This window comes from Bombina bombina, chromosome 4, assembly GCF_027579735.1.
Source record: "Bombina bombina isolate aBomBom1 chromosome 4, aBomBom1.pri, whole genome shotgun sequence".
NCBI lineage: Eukaryota > Metazoa > Chordata > Amphibia > Anura > Bombinatoridae > Bombina > Bombina bombina.
Window position 1 is genome coordinate 688,874,723 of NC_069502.1, and position 21,525 is coordinate 688,896,247.

A 21,525-nucleotide genomic window follows, 5' to 3' on the forward strand; every position below is an offset into this window, starting at 1 on the left:
AAGAGATAATCTTGAGGCAAAGTTGTTTTCCAGGATTTTTGCTAATTTAAGAGTCAGGGATATCTGGAGGCTACAAAACCCGGATACACGTGATTTTACATGTCTCTCAAAAGCACATAAATCATTGTCACGGATTGATTTATTTTTGGTTGATGAAAGACTGTGTAAGCACAAAGTATTGGCTCAAATTCTGCCTATTGTGGTATGGGATCATGCTCCAATATGTTTTGAGCTTCATACGACTGTCCCTTCGCATTTGAATACTCGCTTTTTTCCCCCTAAATTTCTGTCCTCTGACTCTGGATTTAGAAACTTCCTGGAAACTAAATTTGTTGATTTTGCTCTGTTCAATAGTGAGGCTAGGGGTCGTCCTTCCCTGTTTTGGGAAACTGCTAAAGCAGTGCTGAGGGGGGAAATTCTCGCATATACCATTACGCGTACTAAGAAATTTAAAAAACGTGAGAACGAACTCCTTCGTGCAGTTACAAATGCTTATAATTTATATTTACTCGAAAAGACGCCTCAGAAATGGGCTAAATATATCAATGCATTAGAAACGAGAGATTAATTTTTATTGTATAAATCTACTCAGAAGGATGTCCGGTTCTCCGCAAAACTATATAGATATGGGAATAAGACAGGAAAACTTTTGGCTAAATTGGTGAAGCAGGACTTAGGTTCTCAGTTGATAGATTCCCTAGTTAGGGAAGGTCAAACGTTTAGCTCCTCACAAGATCTTGTTCAAATCTTCTATGATTACTATAAGGGCATATATTCACCCAGATTATCTAACTCTATGGAACGTCATAAATTTTGGGGAGAAATTTCTTTCCCATTATTAACATCTACTTTAATTGAGGAACTTGAATCTCCTATTACTGAAATAGAAGTCGCTAAGGCAATTAAAAATTTGGCATACAATAAGGCACCGGGTCCGGATGGAATCCCTAATGAGTTTTACAAAATGATTCCCTCTACTATAACACTGTACTTAACTTCTTTATTTAACCATATATATATAGAGGGAAATGAACCCACACCTAATTTCACAGCTTCACATACATCCCTGATCTTAAAAAAGGGCAAAGACGCAAGAATGGTGGAATCTTATAGACCCATAGCCCTGATGAATACGGATTACAAATTGTTGGCTACGATTCTTGCCCAGCGACTTCAATCCCTTCTTCCCTTGATTATCAGTCCGGATCAAGCTGGCTTTATGAAGAATAGGAACTCTGCGGCTAAAATAAGGGAACTCCTGCTTACTTTGGATTTCTTCTCGAATAGCATGGATGTTGATCGTTCAGGGGAGGGAGGCACGCTAGACTTGGCAATCTTAGCCATAGACGCCGAAAAGGCTTTTGACTCAGTCCATCATGATCATCTTTTATTTTCATTAGAACAATTTGGGTTGAAAGGTAATTTTGTTAAGTTCATTGAAAAATTATATCGTACAGCTTCCACAAGAATGATAGTGAATGGTCAGTTGTCTTCAGAGATAAATTTACATAGGGGAACCAGGCAGGGGTGCTCTCTCTCCCCGCTTCTTTTTAATATTGCTATCGAACCCTTTGCTATAATGGTAAGACAGAGACTTGAGGGGATTGAGGTGGCTGGGCGGGAGTTGAAAATAGCATTGTATGCTGATGATATCCTCATCTACTTGTCTAATATACAAAGAAACTTACCTATTCTTCTGTCAACTATACAACAGTTCGGGTCTTTTTCGGGATACAAGGTAAATATAAAGAAATCTGAACTTCTTTGGATTAGGCAGACAGATAGCTCTCCTATAAATGTACCTTTCTCCATAGTGAATGACTCATTTAGATACCTGGGAATAAATGTCTCAAGTAACCCTGACTCTTGGTACTCCCTTAATTTCTTCCTGTGTTGAATAAAGTTAAACTAGCCTTTAAGAATTGGCAGACTTTACCTTTATCTTTATCTGGACGCATAGCAGCTTATAAGATGATCTTATTGCCAAAAATATTATATATCCTTCAAAATACTCCCTTGAGTTTAAGAAAGAATGATTTAAGTTTATTTAATTCACAACTCCGGTCCTTCTTGTGGCAGGATAGGAAACCCAGAATATCACTTGCAAAACTATCCCTTCCAATAGGATCCGGAGGCTTGACCTGATCTAAGAGCGTATAATTATGTTTTTTTAATTCGTATTCTGGTGGACTGGTTATTCAGTCGTAACTATGTTACAAATAATGATTTAGAGAACAGTATCGTGTACCCTCTCTCACCGATTGCGCTTATTCATCTAGATACTATTCATATCCCACCTCAAATTAAAAGATACAGATCTATATATAATATAATCTTAGCTTGGAAAAAGATATGTAACTTGTTAGGATTAGAACATCGGGTATCGAGATTCCTAACTTTTTTGGGGAATCCACAATTTCAGTCACCATCTCCAATCTTCTTAAAGTGGAAGACCCAAGGGTTTGTTAATGCCCTTCAGATGCTTGACATAGAGAAAAGATGTGTGAAATCATTCAATGCTCTTAGGTTGGAATTTAATATTCCGCAGAGAAACTTCTTTGCTTATCTTCAGGCTAGACATTATGTTACAAAGTTATTGAATGAGTATGGCTGGAACTGGTCACTGGGACATTTAGAGAACTGGTTTACTTTGGCTAAAAATGGACTTATGTCAATATCTCCATGTTATTTGATTCTTGTCTCCGACAGAGGCATAATTAATCTTGATAAAATTGCTATTAACTGGGCAATATCGTTATCTCAGGAAGTAGATTCTAAAATACCTTCTCTCTCAATTCAAGAGGTTGCTCGGACAACTCTCTCTGCTACATGGAGAGAATCTCACCTGAAGCTGTTACATATGACATACTTTACACCAGAAAAAGGAATTAGATGTGGCAAAACGAATTTCACTATTTGTCCCAAGTGTTCGTTTCCTTCTGCAAATCTTCTGCACATGTTATGGATCTGCCCAAAAATTAAGAACGTATGGTGTAAAGGGCAATTTTGGCTTTGTAAAATATTAAAACTTTCCTCTCTAAATTTGTTAGGTACACATATAATCTTTCTTTTCCTTAACCCAGAAGATAAACAAACTAATGTCAAATTTATTAATATAACTATACTGGCTGTCAGATATCTTATTTTTAAAAAATGGAAATCGCGCATGGTTCCCAGTATATCAGAAATTAAAAACTGTTTAAAAAAACAATGTATTCTTGAGCAACATAATATTAATGCTGACAATGAGGTTGATGTTGTTAGGTTTTTTCTTAAATGGTCAGCATTCATAAAAGCTTTTTCCCCCACTGAAATTGAATATCTGATATATCCTTTACGCAATTCTGAACTAGTCCTGTTAGGGAGGTGGTGAACGGTTTTCTTCTATTATTCTCTTTCTTCTTTCCCTACTATACCCCTATTTCCCTTTTTCTTCCCCTTTTCCCCTCCTTTTTTTTTTCCTTTTTTTTTTTTCTTTCTTTTTCCTTTAAATTTTTGTTGTGTCTTTTGTTGTTGGATTTGTAGTGATGTCTGTATAAAATCAAAAAATCAACAAGGTACAGAGTATAAAGAAGCATACCATTATCCCTTGGGTTATTTTTTCTTTCTTTTTTTTTTTTTTATTGAATGTTCAATGTATATATATTATCTGCATATTTGTTATACCCAAGATTTGGGTTGAAAAAGTCTTGTTTTCTTCTTTCAATGTTTATGTTTTTTTTCGCTATTTGATTGTTATCTTTCCTTGTTGGATATAAATAAAATTAAGGGAAAAAAAAATGACATGCCCTATTTAACCCTTTAAGGACACAGCCTTCAGTTTGCTCAATTGTTTTATGACGGAAAAATTCCGTCATATGTCCTTAAGAGGTTAAATCCTGAAAGTTTTTTTTTTTACTTTACTGTCCCTTTAACAGTATTTTAGACAAGATGCAAGGTATAGCAATATAAAGTCTCCGACTGTTTAGTTTGTCAGATAGCATAGCCTCAAATTGAGAGACTTTGAAAAGAGCCTAATGCCAATTTACTATAAGTATATATAGCATTCCTAGCTAGAAGAATTGTAAAAATTACATGTATAAAAATAACTTAACCAATTATTTACTATGAAACATTAAGCTATCTCTAAAAGAAGCTAAGCTAAAAGTATATATAGTATCAACTGGACTATTAGGATAGTCAGATTAAATCTATAATGAATATGTGATGTAATAGGTCTCACCACTCAAACATGAAAAATAAAATGCATACTAAACAGAAACTTTTTAGTTTGTAAAGTGAGAGGCTAGGTGGGTCCGTCCTGTGGCATAGAGGAAGTTCATATAGCAGGGGGCTTATTGGTTTACGATAGCTTACCCCATCCTAGTTCCACTCAAATATTGGGCTAAGAAACTGTCACAAATCTGAAGCCGAAGCCACTAACTTCACGGTGTGGCCTGTCATACCACTAGTAGCTATTTGCCCTGTAGTGTTTATCCCACACCAGATGGCCAAGGTAGATGGCTTCTCTCAGTAGCTTCACATAATCTTGCCAGATATTGTCCCCAAGAAACTGCTTCTGTCGCTGTCTTAGGGTATCCCTTGGTCATGTGTTTCCCATCTGTCAGGTTTACCACTTGAGCGGTATAAGTTATGCCATCTAGAGTTCCACAGGTATTAAGCAGGATGATTAGGCTCTTCGCCTTACCCTTTGTTGTTCCAGCATCAGTCCTGATGGCTTGGCTTCCTGCTTCCACAGGATCTGTTTCTGTGTCCCTCCATGAGCCGCGAGAAGTAGGTGGCTACCGCTGGGGCCCCAGAATGTTGCCACTGTTATACTCATCTATGGGAACATTTTTGTAGTTATCTTGCTCTGCTGGATCTGTTTCAGCTAATTGGAACATCATCTTTAGCGCAAGTTCAAACTTATCTCTATAATCATCTAGGAGGCAACTTACTTCCCTGATGAGAGATGCCGCAGATGCCATATTGTGACTTTGCAGCAAGTAATGTTATTGAGGGTAATAGAGTAGGATATATCATCAGCCTTAGAAACATAAATGACCAGCCTTGCACAAAATTGCGATCCTCTGTGCTGCTTGGCTAATGGGCAAAGGTGGTTTCCACACATTCAGCTGCAGAATGTTGGTCGATATCTGTATCCGGGTTCACAACTATCCGTGTACATTGCAGTTGAACTGCTCTCATAGGGGGTCGCTCCGATCAACCGATCTCAGCCCTCACGTAGATTGCCACATGGGCCGGAAAATGGCTTCTCCCAAGGACTCTGAGCAGCCAGGTTGGCGTCAGATCAGTGAGGCACTGTCTGCATGGTACCCCTATTTGTAATATGAAGTATTTAGGTCTCCCAGGCCTATAGGCTCTTAAGATTGGTAAGGCTTATGATTTTGAGCGGTTGTAAAACTTATATTTATATAAAATACAGTGACCATTTAGCTTCAGAGCTAGCTCTGCACCCCCAATGAAACTAATTTTAACACATTCGCTCGTTCAATTTGAATTTCAAATGTTTGTATATTGGTTTAATGTAATAGTAGTTGTCATGTTTTCTTTAAATTTAATATTCAATTCAAATTTTTCTAATAATTTGATTAGAATTATGCAATATTTGAATTCGAAAAATTCTAATTGATATATTTGTAATAGTATTTTTAATGCTTTCTTTAAATGTAGTATTCAAATTATGCAATATTTGAAATAGAAACATTCAAATTGATATATTTGTATCTATTATGCATCAATTTACTAAATTCCCTAGAAGATGAACTATCAAACTTCTGAATAGTATTTGTTAAATTGAATGTTCATTCGAACTTTGGAATGTGGATATTCAATCTAATTATGAACATTTGAAAATGAAAGTAACAAAAAATGAAAAAAGTAACAAAATCGGAAATAACATTTGATTATTGAATATTAATGGATTTTCATTCTTATCAAAATGTAATTGTCCAAAACAAATGTCCACAGGACTATTCATTCTGCCAAACAAATTACGCTTTCAGCACATTCCCCTTTTTATACTATTACTGTATTTGCTAGTCTTGGTAGTTTTATGCTGTTGACATCATTGTATGATTTTAATATATCTGAAGTATGCTAAAATATCTAGTTGCAGTTACTTATTGGGATGCTGTTACATATTGTGATTGTTACCTGACAGTATAAATAGGCTATCAATCAATTAGCCTTTCTTACCAGCATAACTTTTTCTTTTTTTTCCTTTTCTTTTTTTTTTAGATTTTTACAATTAAGGGTTTAAGAATCTAGCATATCAAGACTTAAACACTTATTGAAAGAGAAATATGTTTACCATTTGAATTTTAATTATCAATACATTAGTTAAAGGGACAGTCAACACCAGAATTTTTGCTGTTTTAAAAGATAGATAATCCCTTAATTACCCAATCCCCAGTTTTGCATAACCAACACAGTTATAATAATACACGTTTTACCTCTGTAATTACCTTGTATCCAAGCCTCTGCAGAATGCCCCCTTATTTCAGTTCTTTTGACAGACTTGCATTTTAGCCAATCAGTTCTCACTCCTCGGTAAATTCACGTGCATGAGCTCAATGTTATCTATATGAAACACATGAACTAACTCCCTCTAGTGGTGAAAAACTGTCAAAATGTATTTAGATTAGAGGCGGCCTTCAAGGTCTAAGAAATTAGCATATGAACCTCCTAGGTTTAGCTTTCAACTAAGAATACCAAGAGTACAAAGCAAAATTGGTGATAAAAGTAAATTGGAAAGTTGTTTAAAATTACATGCAATTCATAAAAGTTTTTTTGGACTTGACTGTCCCTTTTAACCCAGCATAGGGATGATAACTTAGACATTTAAAAAAATATGTGTTCAATTAGCCAATATACAAAATAAACAATTCAGAGTATCGTCCTCCTTTGTAGGTGCACTCGGGAAGCAAACAATGATGGTGGTCGATAGTTTCCGAAGTGTAGAAACCAGGCAGCTCTTCCGATGATAGATGAGGTAAGTGGTATCTGTAGCGAGGAAAAGAAGGCACCAAATAGAATAATATCGCTACAAACAAATCTGAAGGCAAAGTAATAAAGATTATTACTCACAAGCCAGGCGGCACTGGATTGTGCCTTCACAAGCAGAGCGGGACTTCAGTGTCGCCCGGAAGACCAACCAAGGCAATACTCAATCAACGATCAGGAACACGCTACCAACAGCCAATCAGGACCCAAAGTGGTAACACACCTTCCTTTCGAAATCTTCGGGGCTCTGCACGCTCAGCTGGGGATAGAATGCACACCACAAATGCCGGGAAAATCCTCCGGTTCCTTGGCAACAAGACCAGATCTTGTATGTTTTTTATGTTTTCACTTCCAGCTGGAAGTGAAAACATACAAGATCTGGTCCTGTGAAGGAAGGTTACCAGCTCACCCCTAGTCAGACCCCCGGCCAGAGGAAAAGACCCATTTCAGTTTCTTCTCCCTGGATCTCACCCTTACAGGTTGTTCTCCCCTTTATCCATTATTCTATTCACCGTTGCCGAGGAACCGGAGGATTTTCCCGGCATTTGTGGTGTGCATTCTATCCCCAGCTGAGCGTGCAGAGCCCCGAAGATTTCGAAAGGAAGGTGTGTTACCACTTTGGGTCCTGATTGGCTGTTGGTAGCGTGTTCCTGATCGTTGATTGGATATTGCCTTGGTTGGTCTTCCGGGCGACGCTGAAGTCCCGGTCTGCTTGTGAAGGCACAATCCAGTGCCGCCCGGCTTGTGAGTAATAATCTTTATTACTTTGCCTTCAGATTTGTTTGTAGCGATATTATTCTATTTGGCGCCTTCTTTTCCTCGCTACAAATATACAGAATAAATTGTTTTTTGAGTGTGTTTTTGTATTGTAGAAAAGTGCATCCTAAAACAGATTATTTACACTTTCAAATAAAATTTTAAAAAATTGTCACAGACATCAATACCAAATTATTTGCCCTATTTGCTACCGATCTTTTGAATACATTTCATTATACTATCAATGGCAGATAAAACGGGATGAATACAGGAATGCTGGTGACAATACCATTCATCTGCTTCATCTCTGAAGTGACAGGCAGGACCACAGGTTTTATTTTTAATTAACAATTACCTGCAAATTAGAGTTTATGTCACATACACAACTTACACATGCACAGTTTTTAACAGACTCAGGAGTGTGCTTTGGGAAATACGTGTACAGGGGGTGGAGCCGCTGTATAACTTAGTGAATTGCCAAAAGGATAGGATTAAGAGGCAGACTGAGACAAGATGATTGACAGATATAAAAACATACATTTTTATAAAATGTAAGTAATGAAAATGAAAAATGTGCAGTTTGTTTTTGTGTAACAAAATGAATGTAATCATATATTTAAGTAGTAGTAAAATACACTTGTTTTATTACACCACACACATATATACCCTTAGAGACCCACAGGACCCTTGTTTTGAAGCCCATTAGCCTCTTTTTAAATAAAGCTCCTATATAAGTTTTAATACAATTATATTTCTTACCTTACAATGGTTGGGTACAGTTCAGCTGTATATAGGTAAATTACCCCAAAGGCAACACTTATTGTAAACTTTCCGGCCATGCTTATTACAATGGTCACTGTGCTGTAGTCCTGAAAAAACATATCTTAAATAAGTATCTTTTTCAAATACAAACAATATTTTAAAATTGTTGAGAAATTTTCAATTTCATATAGTCAGCGTGTTAACTAAAGTTGAGGTTATTTCTGTATCATACATTAGAATGTAGATAACCCATAAAAGTCCAACAATGTGGAGATTTTTTGTTCCATTTGTACCACTTTCTGTGTAATCTTTCTGTATACAAAAAGACTCATATTTTAAAACTTTACTGCTGCAATGCATTCCTTAAATGACCATTCAACTTGACATTTCAACAACTCATAAAAGTGTTTAATTGTTGCAAGTGAAGCTTTATTGCAATATACATCATTATTTATTTTACTGCCTTTTGCTGTAAAATACATCTAAAAATTGTGCTTGCTGCACTTTCTCCCAGGGTAGTTTGGGTTAATACTTTTAGGCAATTTATGTTACTTTTGTTTACTTCACCCCCCACTCAAGATTCTCAGCAGACACATCATTGAAAAAGTTGGATTATCAGTATTGCATCAACAATCATAATAGGAGATGCATTATTTGCAATAGTAACTAAGTTTAATCAATACTAAACCACCTTAAGGGAACAGATAATGGAAAGCTTATCCCAGTCTCTCTAAACTGCATATGTGCAAACAGAGGCCTAGATTTAGAGTTCGGCGGTAGCCGTCAAAACCAGCGTTAGAGGCTCCTAACGCTGGTTTTGGCCGCCCGCTGGTATTTGGAGTCAGTGATTAAAGGGTCTAACGCTCACTTTACAGCCGCGACTTTTCCATACCGCAGATCCCCCTACGCCATTTGCGTAGCCTATCTTTTCAATGGGATCTTTCTAACGCTGGTATTTAGAGTCGTTTCTGCAGTGAGCGTTAGAGCTCTAACGACAAGATTCCAGCCGCCTGAAAAAAGCAGGAGTTAAGAGCTTTCTGGCTAACGCCGGTTCATAAAGCTCTTAACTACTGTACCCTAAACTACACTAACACCCATAAACTACCTATGTACCCCTAAACCGAGGTCCCCCCACATCGCCGCCACTCGATTAAAATTTTTAACCCCTAATCTGCCGACCGCCACCTACGTTATACTTATGTACCCCTAATCTGCTGCCCCTAACCCCGCCGACCCCTATATTATATTTATTAACCCCTAACTTGCCCCACACAACGTCGCCGCAAGCTACTTAAAATAATTAACCCCTAATCTTCCGACCGCAAATCGCCGCCACCTACGTTATCCCTATGTACCCCTAATCTTCTGCCCCTAACATCGCCGACCCCTATGTTATATTTATTAACCCCTAATCTGCCCCCCACAACGTCGCCGACACCTGCCTACACTTATTAACCCCTAATCTGCCGAGCGGACCTGAGCGCTACTATAATAAAGTTATTAACCCCTAATCCGCCTCACTAACCCTATCCTAAATAGTATTAACCCCTAATCTGCCCTCCCTAACATCGCCGACACCTACCTTCAATTATTAACCCCTAATCTGCCGACCGGAGCTCACCGCTATTCTAATAAATGTATTAACCCCTAAAGCTAAGTCTAACCCTAACACTAACACCCCCCTAAGTTAAATATAATTTTTATCTAACGAAATAAATTAACTCTTATTAAATAAATGATTCCTATTTAAAGCTAAATACTTACCTGTAAAATAAATCCTAATATAGCTACAATATAAATTACATTTATATTATAGCTATTTTAGGATTAATATTTATTTTACAGGTAACTTTGTATTTATTTTAACCAGGTACAATAGCTATTAAATAGTTAAGAACTATTTAATAGTTACCTAGTTAAAATAATTACAAATTTACCTGTAAAATAAATCCTAACCTAAGATATAATTAAACCTAACACTACCCTATCAATAAAATAATTAAATAAACTACCTACAATTACCTACAATTAACCTAACACTACACTATCAATAAATTAATTAAACACAATTCCTACAAATAAATACAATTAAATAAACTATCTAAAGTACAAAAAATAAAAAAGAACTAAGTTACAGAAAATAAAAAAATATTTACAAACATAAGAAAAATATTACAACAATTTTAAACTAATTACACCTACTCTAAGCCCCCTAATAAAATAACAAAGACCCCCAAAATAAAAAATTCCCTACCCTATTCTAAATTTAAAAAGTTACAAGCTCTTTTACCTTACCAGCCCTGAACAGGGCCCTTTGCGGGGCATGCCCCAAGAAGTTCAGCTCTTTTGCCTGTAAAAGAAAACATACAATACCCCCCCCCCCAACATTACAACCCACCACCCACATACCCCTAATCTAACCCAAACCCCCCTTAAATAAACCTAACACTAAGCCCCTGATGATCTTCCTACCTTGTCTTCACCATGCCAGGTTCACCGATCCGTCCTGGCTCCAAGATCTTCATCCAACCCAAGCGGGGGTTGGCGATCCATAATCCGGTGCTCCAAAGTCTTCCTCCTATCCGGCAAGAAGAGGACATCCGGACCGGCAAACATCTTCTCCAAGCGGCATCTTCTATGTTCTTCCATCCGATGACGACCGGCTCCATCTTGAAGACCTCCAGCGCGGATCCATCCTCTTCTTCCGACGACTAGATGACGAATGACGGTTCCTTTAAGGGACGTCATCCAAGATGGCGTCCCTCGAATTCCGATTGGCTGATAGGATTCTATCAGCCAATCGGAATTAAGGTAGGAATTTTCTGATTGGCTGATGGAATCAGCCAATCAGAATCAAGTTCAATCCGATTGGCTGATCCAATCAGCCAATCAGATTGAGCTCGCATTCTATTGGCTGTTCCGATCAGCCAATAGAATGCGAGCTCAATCTGATTGGCTGATTGGATCAGCCAATCGGATTGAACTTGATTCTGATTGGCTGATTCCATCAGCCAATCAGAAAATTCCTACCTTAATTCCGATTGGCTGATAGAATCCTATCAGCCAATCGGAATTCGAGGGACGCCATCTTGGATGACGTCCCTTAAAGGAACCGTCATTCGTCGTCTAGTCGTCGGAAGAAGAGGATGGATCCGCGCTGGAGGTCTTCAAGATGGAGCCGGTCGTCATCGGATGGAAGAACATAGAAGATGCCGCTTGGAGAAGATGTTTGCCGGTCCGGATGTCCTCTTCTTGCCGGATAGGAGGAAGACTTTGGAGCACCGGATTATGGATCGCCAACCCCCGCTTGGGTTGGATGAAGATCTTGGAGCCAGGACGGATCGGTGAACCTGGCATGGTGAAGACAAGGTAGGAAGATCATCAGGGGCTTAGTGTTAGGTTTATTTAAGGGGGGTTTGGGTTAGATTAGGGGTATGTGGGTGGTGGGTTGTAATGTTGGGGGGGGGGGTATTGTATGTTTTCTTTTACAGGCAAAAGAGCTGAACTTCTTGGGGCATGCCCCGCAAAGGGCCCTGTTCAGGGCTGGTAAGGTAAAAGAGCTTGTAACTTTTTAAATTTAGAATAGGGTAGGGAATTTTTTATTTTGGGGGTCTTTGTTATTTTATTAGGGGGCTTAGAGTAGGTGTAATTAGTTTAAAATTGTTGTAATATTTTTCTTATGTTTGTAAATATTTTTTTATTTTCTGTAACTTAGTTCTTTTTTATTTTTTGTACTTTAGATAGTTTATTTAATTGTATTTATTTGTAGGAATTGTGTTTAATTAATTTATTGATAGTGTAGTGTTAGGTTAATTGTAGGTAATTGTAGGTAGTTTATTTAATTATTTTATTGATAGGGTAGTGTTAGGTTTAATTATAACTTAGGTTAGGATTTATTTTACAGGTAAATTTGTAATTATTTTAACTAGGTAACTATTAAATAGTTCTTAACTATTTAATAGCTATTGTACCTGGTTAAAATAAATACAAAGTTACCTGTAAAATAAATATTAATCCTAAAATAGCTATAATATAAATGTAATTTATATTGTAGCTATATTAGGATTTATTTTACAGGTAAGTATTTAGCTTTAAATAGGAATCATTTATTTAATAAGAGTTAATTTATTTCGTTAGATAAAAATTATATTTAACTTAGGGGGGTGTTAGTGTTAGGGTTAGACTTAGCTTTAGGGGTTAATACATTTATTAGAATAGCGGTGAGCTCCGGTCGGCAGATTAGGGGTTAATAATTGAAGGTAGGTGTCGGCGATGTTAGGGAGGGCAGATTAGGGGTTAATACTATTTATGATAGGGTTAGTGAGGCGGATTAGGGGTTAATAACTTTATTATAGTAGCGCTCAGGTCCGGTCGGCAGATTAGGGGTTAATAAGTGTAGGTAGGTGTCGGCGACGTTGTGGGGGGCAGATTAGGGGTTAATAAATATAACATAGGGGTCGGCGATGTTAGGGCAGCAGATTAGGGGTACATAGGGATAACGTAGGTGGCGGCGGTTTACGGAGCGGCAGATTAGGGGTTAAAAGTGTAATGCAGGGGTCAGCGATAGCGGGGGCGGCAGATTAGGGGTTAATAAGTGTAAGGCTAGGGGTGTTTAGACTCGGGGTACATGTTAGAGTGTTAGGTGCAGACGTAGGAAGTGTTTCCCCATAGGAAACAATGGGGCTGCGTTAGGAGCTGAACGCTGCTTTTTTGCAGGTGTTAGGTTTTTTTTCAGCTCAAACAGCCCCATTGTTTCCTATGGGAGAATCGTGCACGAGCACGTTTTTGAGGCCGGCCGCGTCCGTAAGCAACTCTGGTATCGAGAGTTGTATTTGCGGTAAAAATGCTCTACGCTCCTTTTTTGGAGCCTAACGCAGCATTTGTTTGAACTCTCGATACCAGAGTTAAATTTATGGTGCGGCCAGAAAAAAACCCGCGGAGCGTTAACAGCCCTTTTACCGCCAAACTCCAAATCTAGCCGAGAGTTTGTGCTATATCTGAATATTAGTTTGTGATTGGTTAAGCAAGGATTATTTTGCTCTGGTTGACAGGGAAATCAGATAAATGAATAAACATACAAAAAATACTTGTTTAACAAAATGAAGCTGCAGTTTTCATTACAAAATTATTCTCAGATATGAAGGTTTAAAATTATGTAGTTTACAATTTGTGTTTAGTGGTCCTTTAAATTCATGAAATAGTTCAGAAAATATAACCATAATGAGAAATAAGCTCAAATACAAGTCCTAATAAATATAACAATAATTTAGATTTTAGAAAACTAATTAAGGAAACTAAAAACTTGTTGAAAAAAATAATTTCAACATCAAAACTCATAAATTACAGAATTCAAAGAGATTTGTAACTGCCCCTTGTCCTGCTGTAAGCTCCCACTGCATAGGACAAGCTTCACTGTCAATGATACTGGTATCGTAGAAAAAACCTTCAAAACCTTACAAAACAAATAAATGAAAAGGGAAAAAAAAGCAGCCTCTACCTGACCCACAAATGTATGAGGTCACAGGCACTATACAAATTATTATAAAAGGACTCGCCCCTTATATATTTATTTTTGGATAGTTATTAAAACTTTGCATAACTACTATTATTTATTTTCTTTAATAAGCTTATCGGTGCTGTGTATCTAGGTAAAGACTATATTTACAATATCCAGTAACAAGAACTGGAACAGCATACCCGTTTAAGTACTATGGGTCCTCATGAATATATTGTGTCTAATTATTTTTACTAAAAAAACGTTATTAATAAAATATTAAAAATTGGAAATTAGATATAAAAAAAATGCAGAGATAACGACTACTAAGTAATCATATACAGGGAGTGCAGAATTATTAGGCAAATGAGTTGTCATGCATCGGATCCGCTCATTGCCGTGTCGCCGCGGCTCACGGATCCCTCTGTATCACATCACGTTGCCTAGCAACGTGACGCGGTATCTGGCACTCCTCCTGACGTCAGAGTCTCCCTGCCTTCAAATCTCGGCGGGAGATCTTAATCGGGGCCCGTTTGTTTTCTCTCCCTCTTCATGTCGGACTGGAGCTGTGTGAGTAGTGTTCTGTGTTCTCCTTATCCCCTGCCAGAATCTCCTTGCCTGGATACTTCATTGTTTGCTAACCTGCTTAAGGGGACATTTGCTCAAACTAAGCCTGCTAAAAGGAATACTACATTGTTTGTTTACTAACCTGCTTAAGAGGACATTTGATTTAACAAGCCTGCTAAAAGGAATCTACATTGTTTGTTTACTAAACTGCTTAAGAGGACATTTGATTTAACAAGCCTGCTAAAAGGAATTCTACATTGTTTGTTTGCTAACCTGCTTAAGGGGACATTTGATTTAACAAGCCTGCTAAAAGGAATACTACATTGTTTGTTTGCTAACCTGCTTAAAGGGACATTTGCTTTATTCTAGTCTGCAATAAGGAAATCCTCTGTTTATTTTCTAACCTGCTTAAAGGGACATTTACATTGTTTGTTTGCTAACCTGCTTAAAGGGACATTTGCTTTATTTTAGTCTGCAATAAGGAAATCCTCTGTTTATTTTCGAACCTGCTTAAAGGGACATTTGCTTTCTCCAAACCTGCTAAAAGGAATCTCTGTTTGTTTGCTAATCTTCTTAAAGGGACATTTGCTTTCATCAATCCTGTGTGGGTCACGTCCTGGATATTTCTCAGTGTGCTAGCGTGTGTATTTACTTTTCACGCTAGCAGTTGGGTTGAATCCTGGGCTGGTCCTTTACGGTTGACATTACAAACGGGCCAATAAAATGGACCCCACTGAATTATCCATGGCCGTGACCCACCAGGGACAATTATTGGGATCTCATGCTACCCACTTGCAATCCTTGGACGCAAAGTTGGATCAGATAACTACTTTACTTCAGAATATGGCTGCTCCTATACCTCCTAATCCTATTCCTTTGGATCCCTCTCCCCCTACGAATCCTACCAATCAGTCACAAGGACAGCTCAGTCCTAGGATACCTCTTCCGGACAAATATGATGGAAATCCTGAGGATTGTAGGGGTTTTCTGAATCAGTGTCGCCTTCATTTTCGGAATAGTCCTGTTCTCTTTGCAACTCCCTCCTCTAGAATCACTTTCCTTATTTCCTTAATGAAAGGTAGAGCCTTGGCCTGGGTATCACCTTTACTTGAAAAGAATGACCCAATACTCCAGGATGTGGATACATTCCTCTCTGTCTTTTCAAATGTCTTCGATAAACCAGGGAGGTCTGCCGCTGCTGAAGCTTCTCTTCTAGACTTACGACAAGGTGGTCAACCTGTATCTCAATATGCCATTGAATTTCGCACTCTAGCTTCTGAGACTACTTGGAATCAGGGAGCTCTTAGAGCAGCTTTTCGCAAAGGACTCTCTGAACGTCTCAAAGATGAGTTGGTCTATCGTGAACTCCCAGAATCTCTAGAAGCTCTGATAAATCTTTGTATTTGCCTCGATTCCAGGTACCGCGAACGCCAACAAGAAAGAGAGAGAAGTCAGAAAGCTTCTAATCGACCTTTTCGTCTGGTACCTCGCCTCTCTAACCCTCTAACTCCCGCTTCTCCACCTTCCGATCAGGCTGAACCAATGGAAATAGGCACCATTAGATTAACTGAAACTGAACGTCTGAGGAGACGCTCTCTTGGACTGTGTTTATACTGTGGCCTTAAAGGACATTTATTAAAAGATTGTCCTACCAGACCGTTAAAAGCCAGGGCTTAACTTCTGTCCAGGGAGCTAAGTAAAGCCAAATAGGATCTCATTCCCTCAATAATAAACTTTTTGTTCCTGTTACTCTTCAAGTTGGAGGAGACAAGATTGACTCTGGTGCTGGAGGAGTCATCATCGATTCCACATTTGTAACTACTCACTCTATTCCGTTAAGCAAAAAGGAGTATTTTATTCCTGTCTCCACTGTTAGTGGAGATCCTCTGGGTCCCGGACTTATCCAGTTTGCTACTAGACCCGTCCTCTTTTCTGTAGCAATTCTTCATTCAGAGACAATATGTTTTGACGTAATCTCGACTCCTCAATTTCCCATAATTTTGGGTCTTCCCTGGCTCTAGTTACATAACCCTGTCTTCTCTTGGACTCAAGGCGAACTCATTTCCTGGGGATCTACATGTCAAAATAGTTGTCTTCAAATACCCACTAAAGTGCCTCTCACTATTGCTCTCACTATTGATACCTCTGGGTCGTTACCCGCACCTTATCAAGATTATGTTGATGTTTTTTCCAAAAAAGAAGCAGAACGTCTTCCCCCACACTGTCCTTTTGATTGCCCCATTGATCTACTTCCTGGGGCAACCTACCCTCGTGGCAAGACATATCCACTCTCAAGGCCTGAGAATGTAGCCTTAGAGGAATATATCCAAGATAGTTTGGCTAGAGGTTTTATTCGACCTTCCTCTTCTCCTCTAGGGGCAGGATTCTTTTTTGTGGGGAAAAAGGATGGAGGTCTGTGACCTTGTATTGATTACCGGGGTTTGAATCAAATCACAGTCAAGAATAGTTACCCTCTACCTCTTATTCCTGAACTGTTTACTTATCTTCAAGGAGCTACAATTTTTACTAAACTGGACCTTCGTGGTGCTTATAATCTTATTCGCATGCGCAAAGGTGACGAATGGAAGACAGCCTTTAACACTCAATTTGGGCATTATGAATATCTGGTCATGCCCTTTGGGCTGTGTAATGCCCCTGCTGTTTTTCAACACTTCGTGAATGAGATCTTTCGGGATTTTTTGAACTCCTTCGTCATTATTTATCTTGACGATATTTTAATTTTTTCCCACAAGTATCAAGATCACGTACACCACGTCAGGAAGGTTTTGCAACGGTTACGAGACAATCATCTATTCGCCAAGTTGGAGAAATGTTCATTTCATCAAAAGTCCATACCTTTCTTGGGTTATGTAATATCTGAATCCGGATTTGAAATGGATCCGAATAAACTTTCTTCCATTTTGGACTGGCCTAGACCTGATTCTCTTAAGGCCCTACAACGGTTTCTTGGCTTCGCCAGTTATTACAGGAAATTTATCAAAGGATTTGCTACTATTACTACTCCCCTTACGACACTCACTAGAAAGGGGCAAGATTGTAAAGAATGGCCCCCAGAGGCTATTAAGGCCTTTGAGTCCCTAAAAAAGGCCTTTTCTTCTGCACCCATACTCCGTCACCCAAATCTGGATTTTCAATTTATCCTAGAAGTGGCCTACTCTCACTCAAGATGTTAAAGATTATGTCTCAGTTTGCACACAATGTGCTATAAATAAAACTCCTCGTCAACTCCCTTCTGGTTTGCTTCTACCTTTATCCATTCCTCACCAGCCTTGGACCCATTTATCTATGGATTTTATTACTGACCTTCCTCTTTCTGCCGGAAACAACACTATTTTAGTGGTGGTCGACAGGTTTACGAAGTCTGCTCATTTCATTCCTTTGCCTGGTCTTCCATCTGCCAAGGGACTTTCTGAGATTTTCCTTTTGCATATCGTAAGATTACATGGTTTTCCTATGGACATCGTCTCCGATAGAGGGGTACAATTTGTTTCTCGGTTCTGGAGATGGCTCTGCCAACATTTTGGCACTACAGTCTCTTTATCAACTTCTCATCATCCACAGTCTAACGGCCAAACCGAGAGAGTAAACCAGTGTCTGGAGACTTACCTTAGACATTATGTGGACCATCATCATTCTAATTGGACTCGTTACCTTCCTTTGGCGGAGTTGGCCCATAATGCTCGTTACAATTCATCTCTTCAGTCTTCTCCTTTTTTTGCAGCTTACGGATTTCAACCCAGAACATTTCCTCCGTATACTTCCTCTTCTGAAAATCCTGCTTCTGATCAAACTGCTCGGAGATTAACTCGACATTGGCGTAAGATACGTGTTCTTCTTTCCAAAGCCTCTAATCGATACAAGTTTTTTGCTGATCGCAGACGGAAGAAGGCTCCTAATTTTCGTCCTGGAGACAAGGTTTGGATTTCTACTCGTCACCTTCATCTCAAGCAACCTTCTATTAAATTGGGGCCACGATATGTGGGTCCTTTCCGAATACTGGGTCAAGTTTGTTCTTCTGCTTACCGAGTTGCTCTTCCCAAGACTCTCAAAGCTCACCCTGTTTTCCATGTTTCTCTTCTGAAACCGGTGAAATCTAATAGATTTTCTAAGTCTCTGCCCAAGCCTCAACCTCTCTTGGTACAGGGACAACCTGAGTTTGAGGTTGCTCACATTCTGGATTCCAAACTTCGTGGCAAGAAACTATATTACCTCATCCATTGGAAGGGTTATCCAGTCACAGAGCGGACTTGGGAACCAGCTCAACATGTACACGCCCCTGCTTTGGTTAGGGCCTTTCACAAAGCTTATCCTGCTAGGCCTGGTCCTGTCCCCCGGAGGGGTCCTTGAGGGGGGGGGGTGCTGTCATGCATCGGATCCGCTCATTGCCGTGTCGCTGCGGCTCACGGATCCCTCTGTATCACATCACGTTGCCTAGCAACGTGACGCGGTATCCGGCACTCCTCCTGACGTCAGAGTCTCCCTGCCTTCAAATCTCGGCGGGAGATCTTAATCGGGGCCCGTTTGTTTTCTCTCCCTCTTCATGTCGGACTGGAGCTGTGTGAGTAGTGTTCTGTGTTCTCCTTATCCCCTGCCAGAATCTCCTTGCCTGGATACTTCATTGTTTGCTAACCTGCTTATGGGGACATTTGCTCTAACTAAGCTTGCTAAAAGGAATACTACATTGTATGTTTGCTAACTTGCTTATGGGGACATTTGCTCTAACTAAGCTTGCTAAAAAGAATACTACATTGTATGTTTGCTAACCTGCTTAAGGGGACATTTGCTCTAACTAAGCCTGCTAAAAGGAATACTACATTGTTTGTTTACTAACCTGCTTAAGAGGACATTTGATTTAACAAGCCTGCTAAAAGGAATCTACATTGTTTGTTTACTAAACTGCTTAATAGGACATTTGATTTAACAAGCCTGCTAAAAGGAATTCTACATTGTTTGTTTGCTAACCTGCTTAAGGGGACATTTGATTTAACAAGCCTGCTAAAAGGAATACTACATTGTTTGTTTGCTAACCTGCTTAAAGGGACATTTGCTTTATTCTAGTCTGCAATAAGGAAATCCTCTGTTTATTTTCTAACCTGCTTAAAGGGACATTTACATTGTTTGTTTGCTAACCTGCTTAAAGGGACATTTGCTTTATTTTAGTCTGCAATAAGGAAATCCTCTGTTTATTTTCGAACCTGCTTAAAGGGACATTTGCTTTCTCCAAACCTGCTAAAAGGAATCTCTGTTTGTTTGCTAATCTTCTTAAAGGGACATTTGCTTTCATCAATCCTGTGTGGGTCACGTCCTGGATATTTCTCAGTGTGCTAGCGTGTGTATTTACTTTTCACGCTAGCAGTTGGGTTGAATCCTGGGCTGGTCCTTTACGGCTGACATGAGTATTTTGACCACATCATCCTCTTTATGCATGTTGTCTTACTCCAAGCTGTATAGGCTCGAAAGCCTACTACCAATTAAGCATATTAGGTGATGCGCATCTCTGTAATGAGAAGGGGTGTGGTCTAATGACATCAACACCCTATATCAGGTGTGCATAATTATTAGGCAACTTCCTTTCCTTTGGCAAAATGGGTCAAAAGAAGGACTTGACAGGCTCAGAAAAGTCAAAAATAGTGAGATATCTTGCAGAGGGATGCAGCACTCTTAAAATTGCAAAGCTTCTGAAGCGTGATCATCGAACAATCAAGCGTTTCATTCAAAATAGTCAACAGGGTCACAAGAAGCGTGTGGAAAAACCAAGGTGCAAAATAACTGCCCATGAACTGAGAAAAGTCAAGCGTGCAGCTGCCAAGATGCCACTTGCCACCAGTTTGGCCATATTTTCATATTTCTGCAACATCACTGGACTGCCCAAAAGCACAAGGTGTGCAATACTCAGAGACATGGCCAAGGTAAGAAAGGCTGAAAGACGACCACCACTGAACAAGACACACAAGCTGAAACGTCAAGACTGGACCAAGAAATATCTCAAGACTGATTTTTCTAAGGTTTTATGGACTGATGAAATGAGAGTGAGTCTTGATGGGCCAGGTGGATGGGCCCGTGGCTGGATTGGTAAAGGGCAGAGAGCTCCAGTCCGACTCAGACGCCAGCAAGGTGGAGGTGGAGTACTGGTTTGGGCTGGTATCATCAAAGATGAGCTTGTGGGGCTTTTTCGGGTTGAGGATGGAGTCAAGCTCAACTCCCAGTCCTACTTCCAGTTTCTGGAAGACACCTTCTTCAAGCAGTGGTACAGGAAGAAGTCTGCATCCTTCAAGAAAAACATGATTTTCATGCATGAGAATGCTCCATCACACGCGTCCAAGTACTCCACAGCGTGGCTGGCAAGAAAGGGTATAAAAGAAGAAAATCTAATGACATGGCCTCCTTGTTCACCTGATCTGAACCCCATTGAGAACCTGTGGTCCATCATCAAATGTGAGATTTACAAGGAGGGAAAACAGTACACCTCTCTGAACAGTGTCTGGGAGGCTGTGGTTGCTGCTGCACGCAATGTTGATGGTGAACAGATCAAAACACTGACAGAATCCATGGATGGCAGGCTTTTGAGTGTCCTTGCAAAGAAAGGTGGCTATATTGGTCACTGATTTGTTTTTGTTTTGTTTTTGAATGTCAGAAATGTATATTTGTGAATGTTGAGATGTTATATTGGTTTCACTGGTAAAAATAAATAATTGAAATGGGTATATATTTGTTTTTTGTTAAGTTGCCTAATAATTATGCACAGTAATAGTCACCTGCACACACAGATATCCCCCTAAAATAGCTATAACTAAAAACAAACTAAAAACTACTTCCAAAACTATTCAGCTTTGATATTAATGAGTTTTTTGGGTTCATTGAGAACATGGTTGTTGTTCAATAATAAAATGAATCCTCAAAAATACAACTTGCCTAATAAT

At 39.1% G+C, this 21,525-nt stretch overlaps 1 protein-coding gene across 1 annotated transcript in view; it reads right to left on the reverse strand.

Moving 5' to 3' along the window:
• The window catches only part of SLC22A16 (solute carrier family 22 member 16), a 288,147-nt gene that overhangs the window by 18,226 nt on the left and 248,396 nt on the right, over positions 1-21,525 (reverse strand). Inside the window, exon 6 of the mRNA XM_053710857.1 lies at positions 8,521-8,630. Coding sequence (XP_053566832.1) covers positions 8,521-8,630 — 110 coding nt within the window. The remainder of the gene's footprint in view (positions 1-8,520; positions 8,631-21,525) is intronic.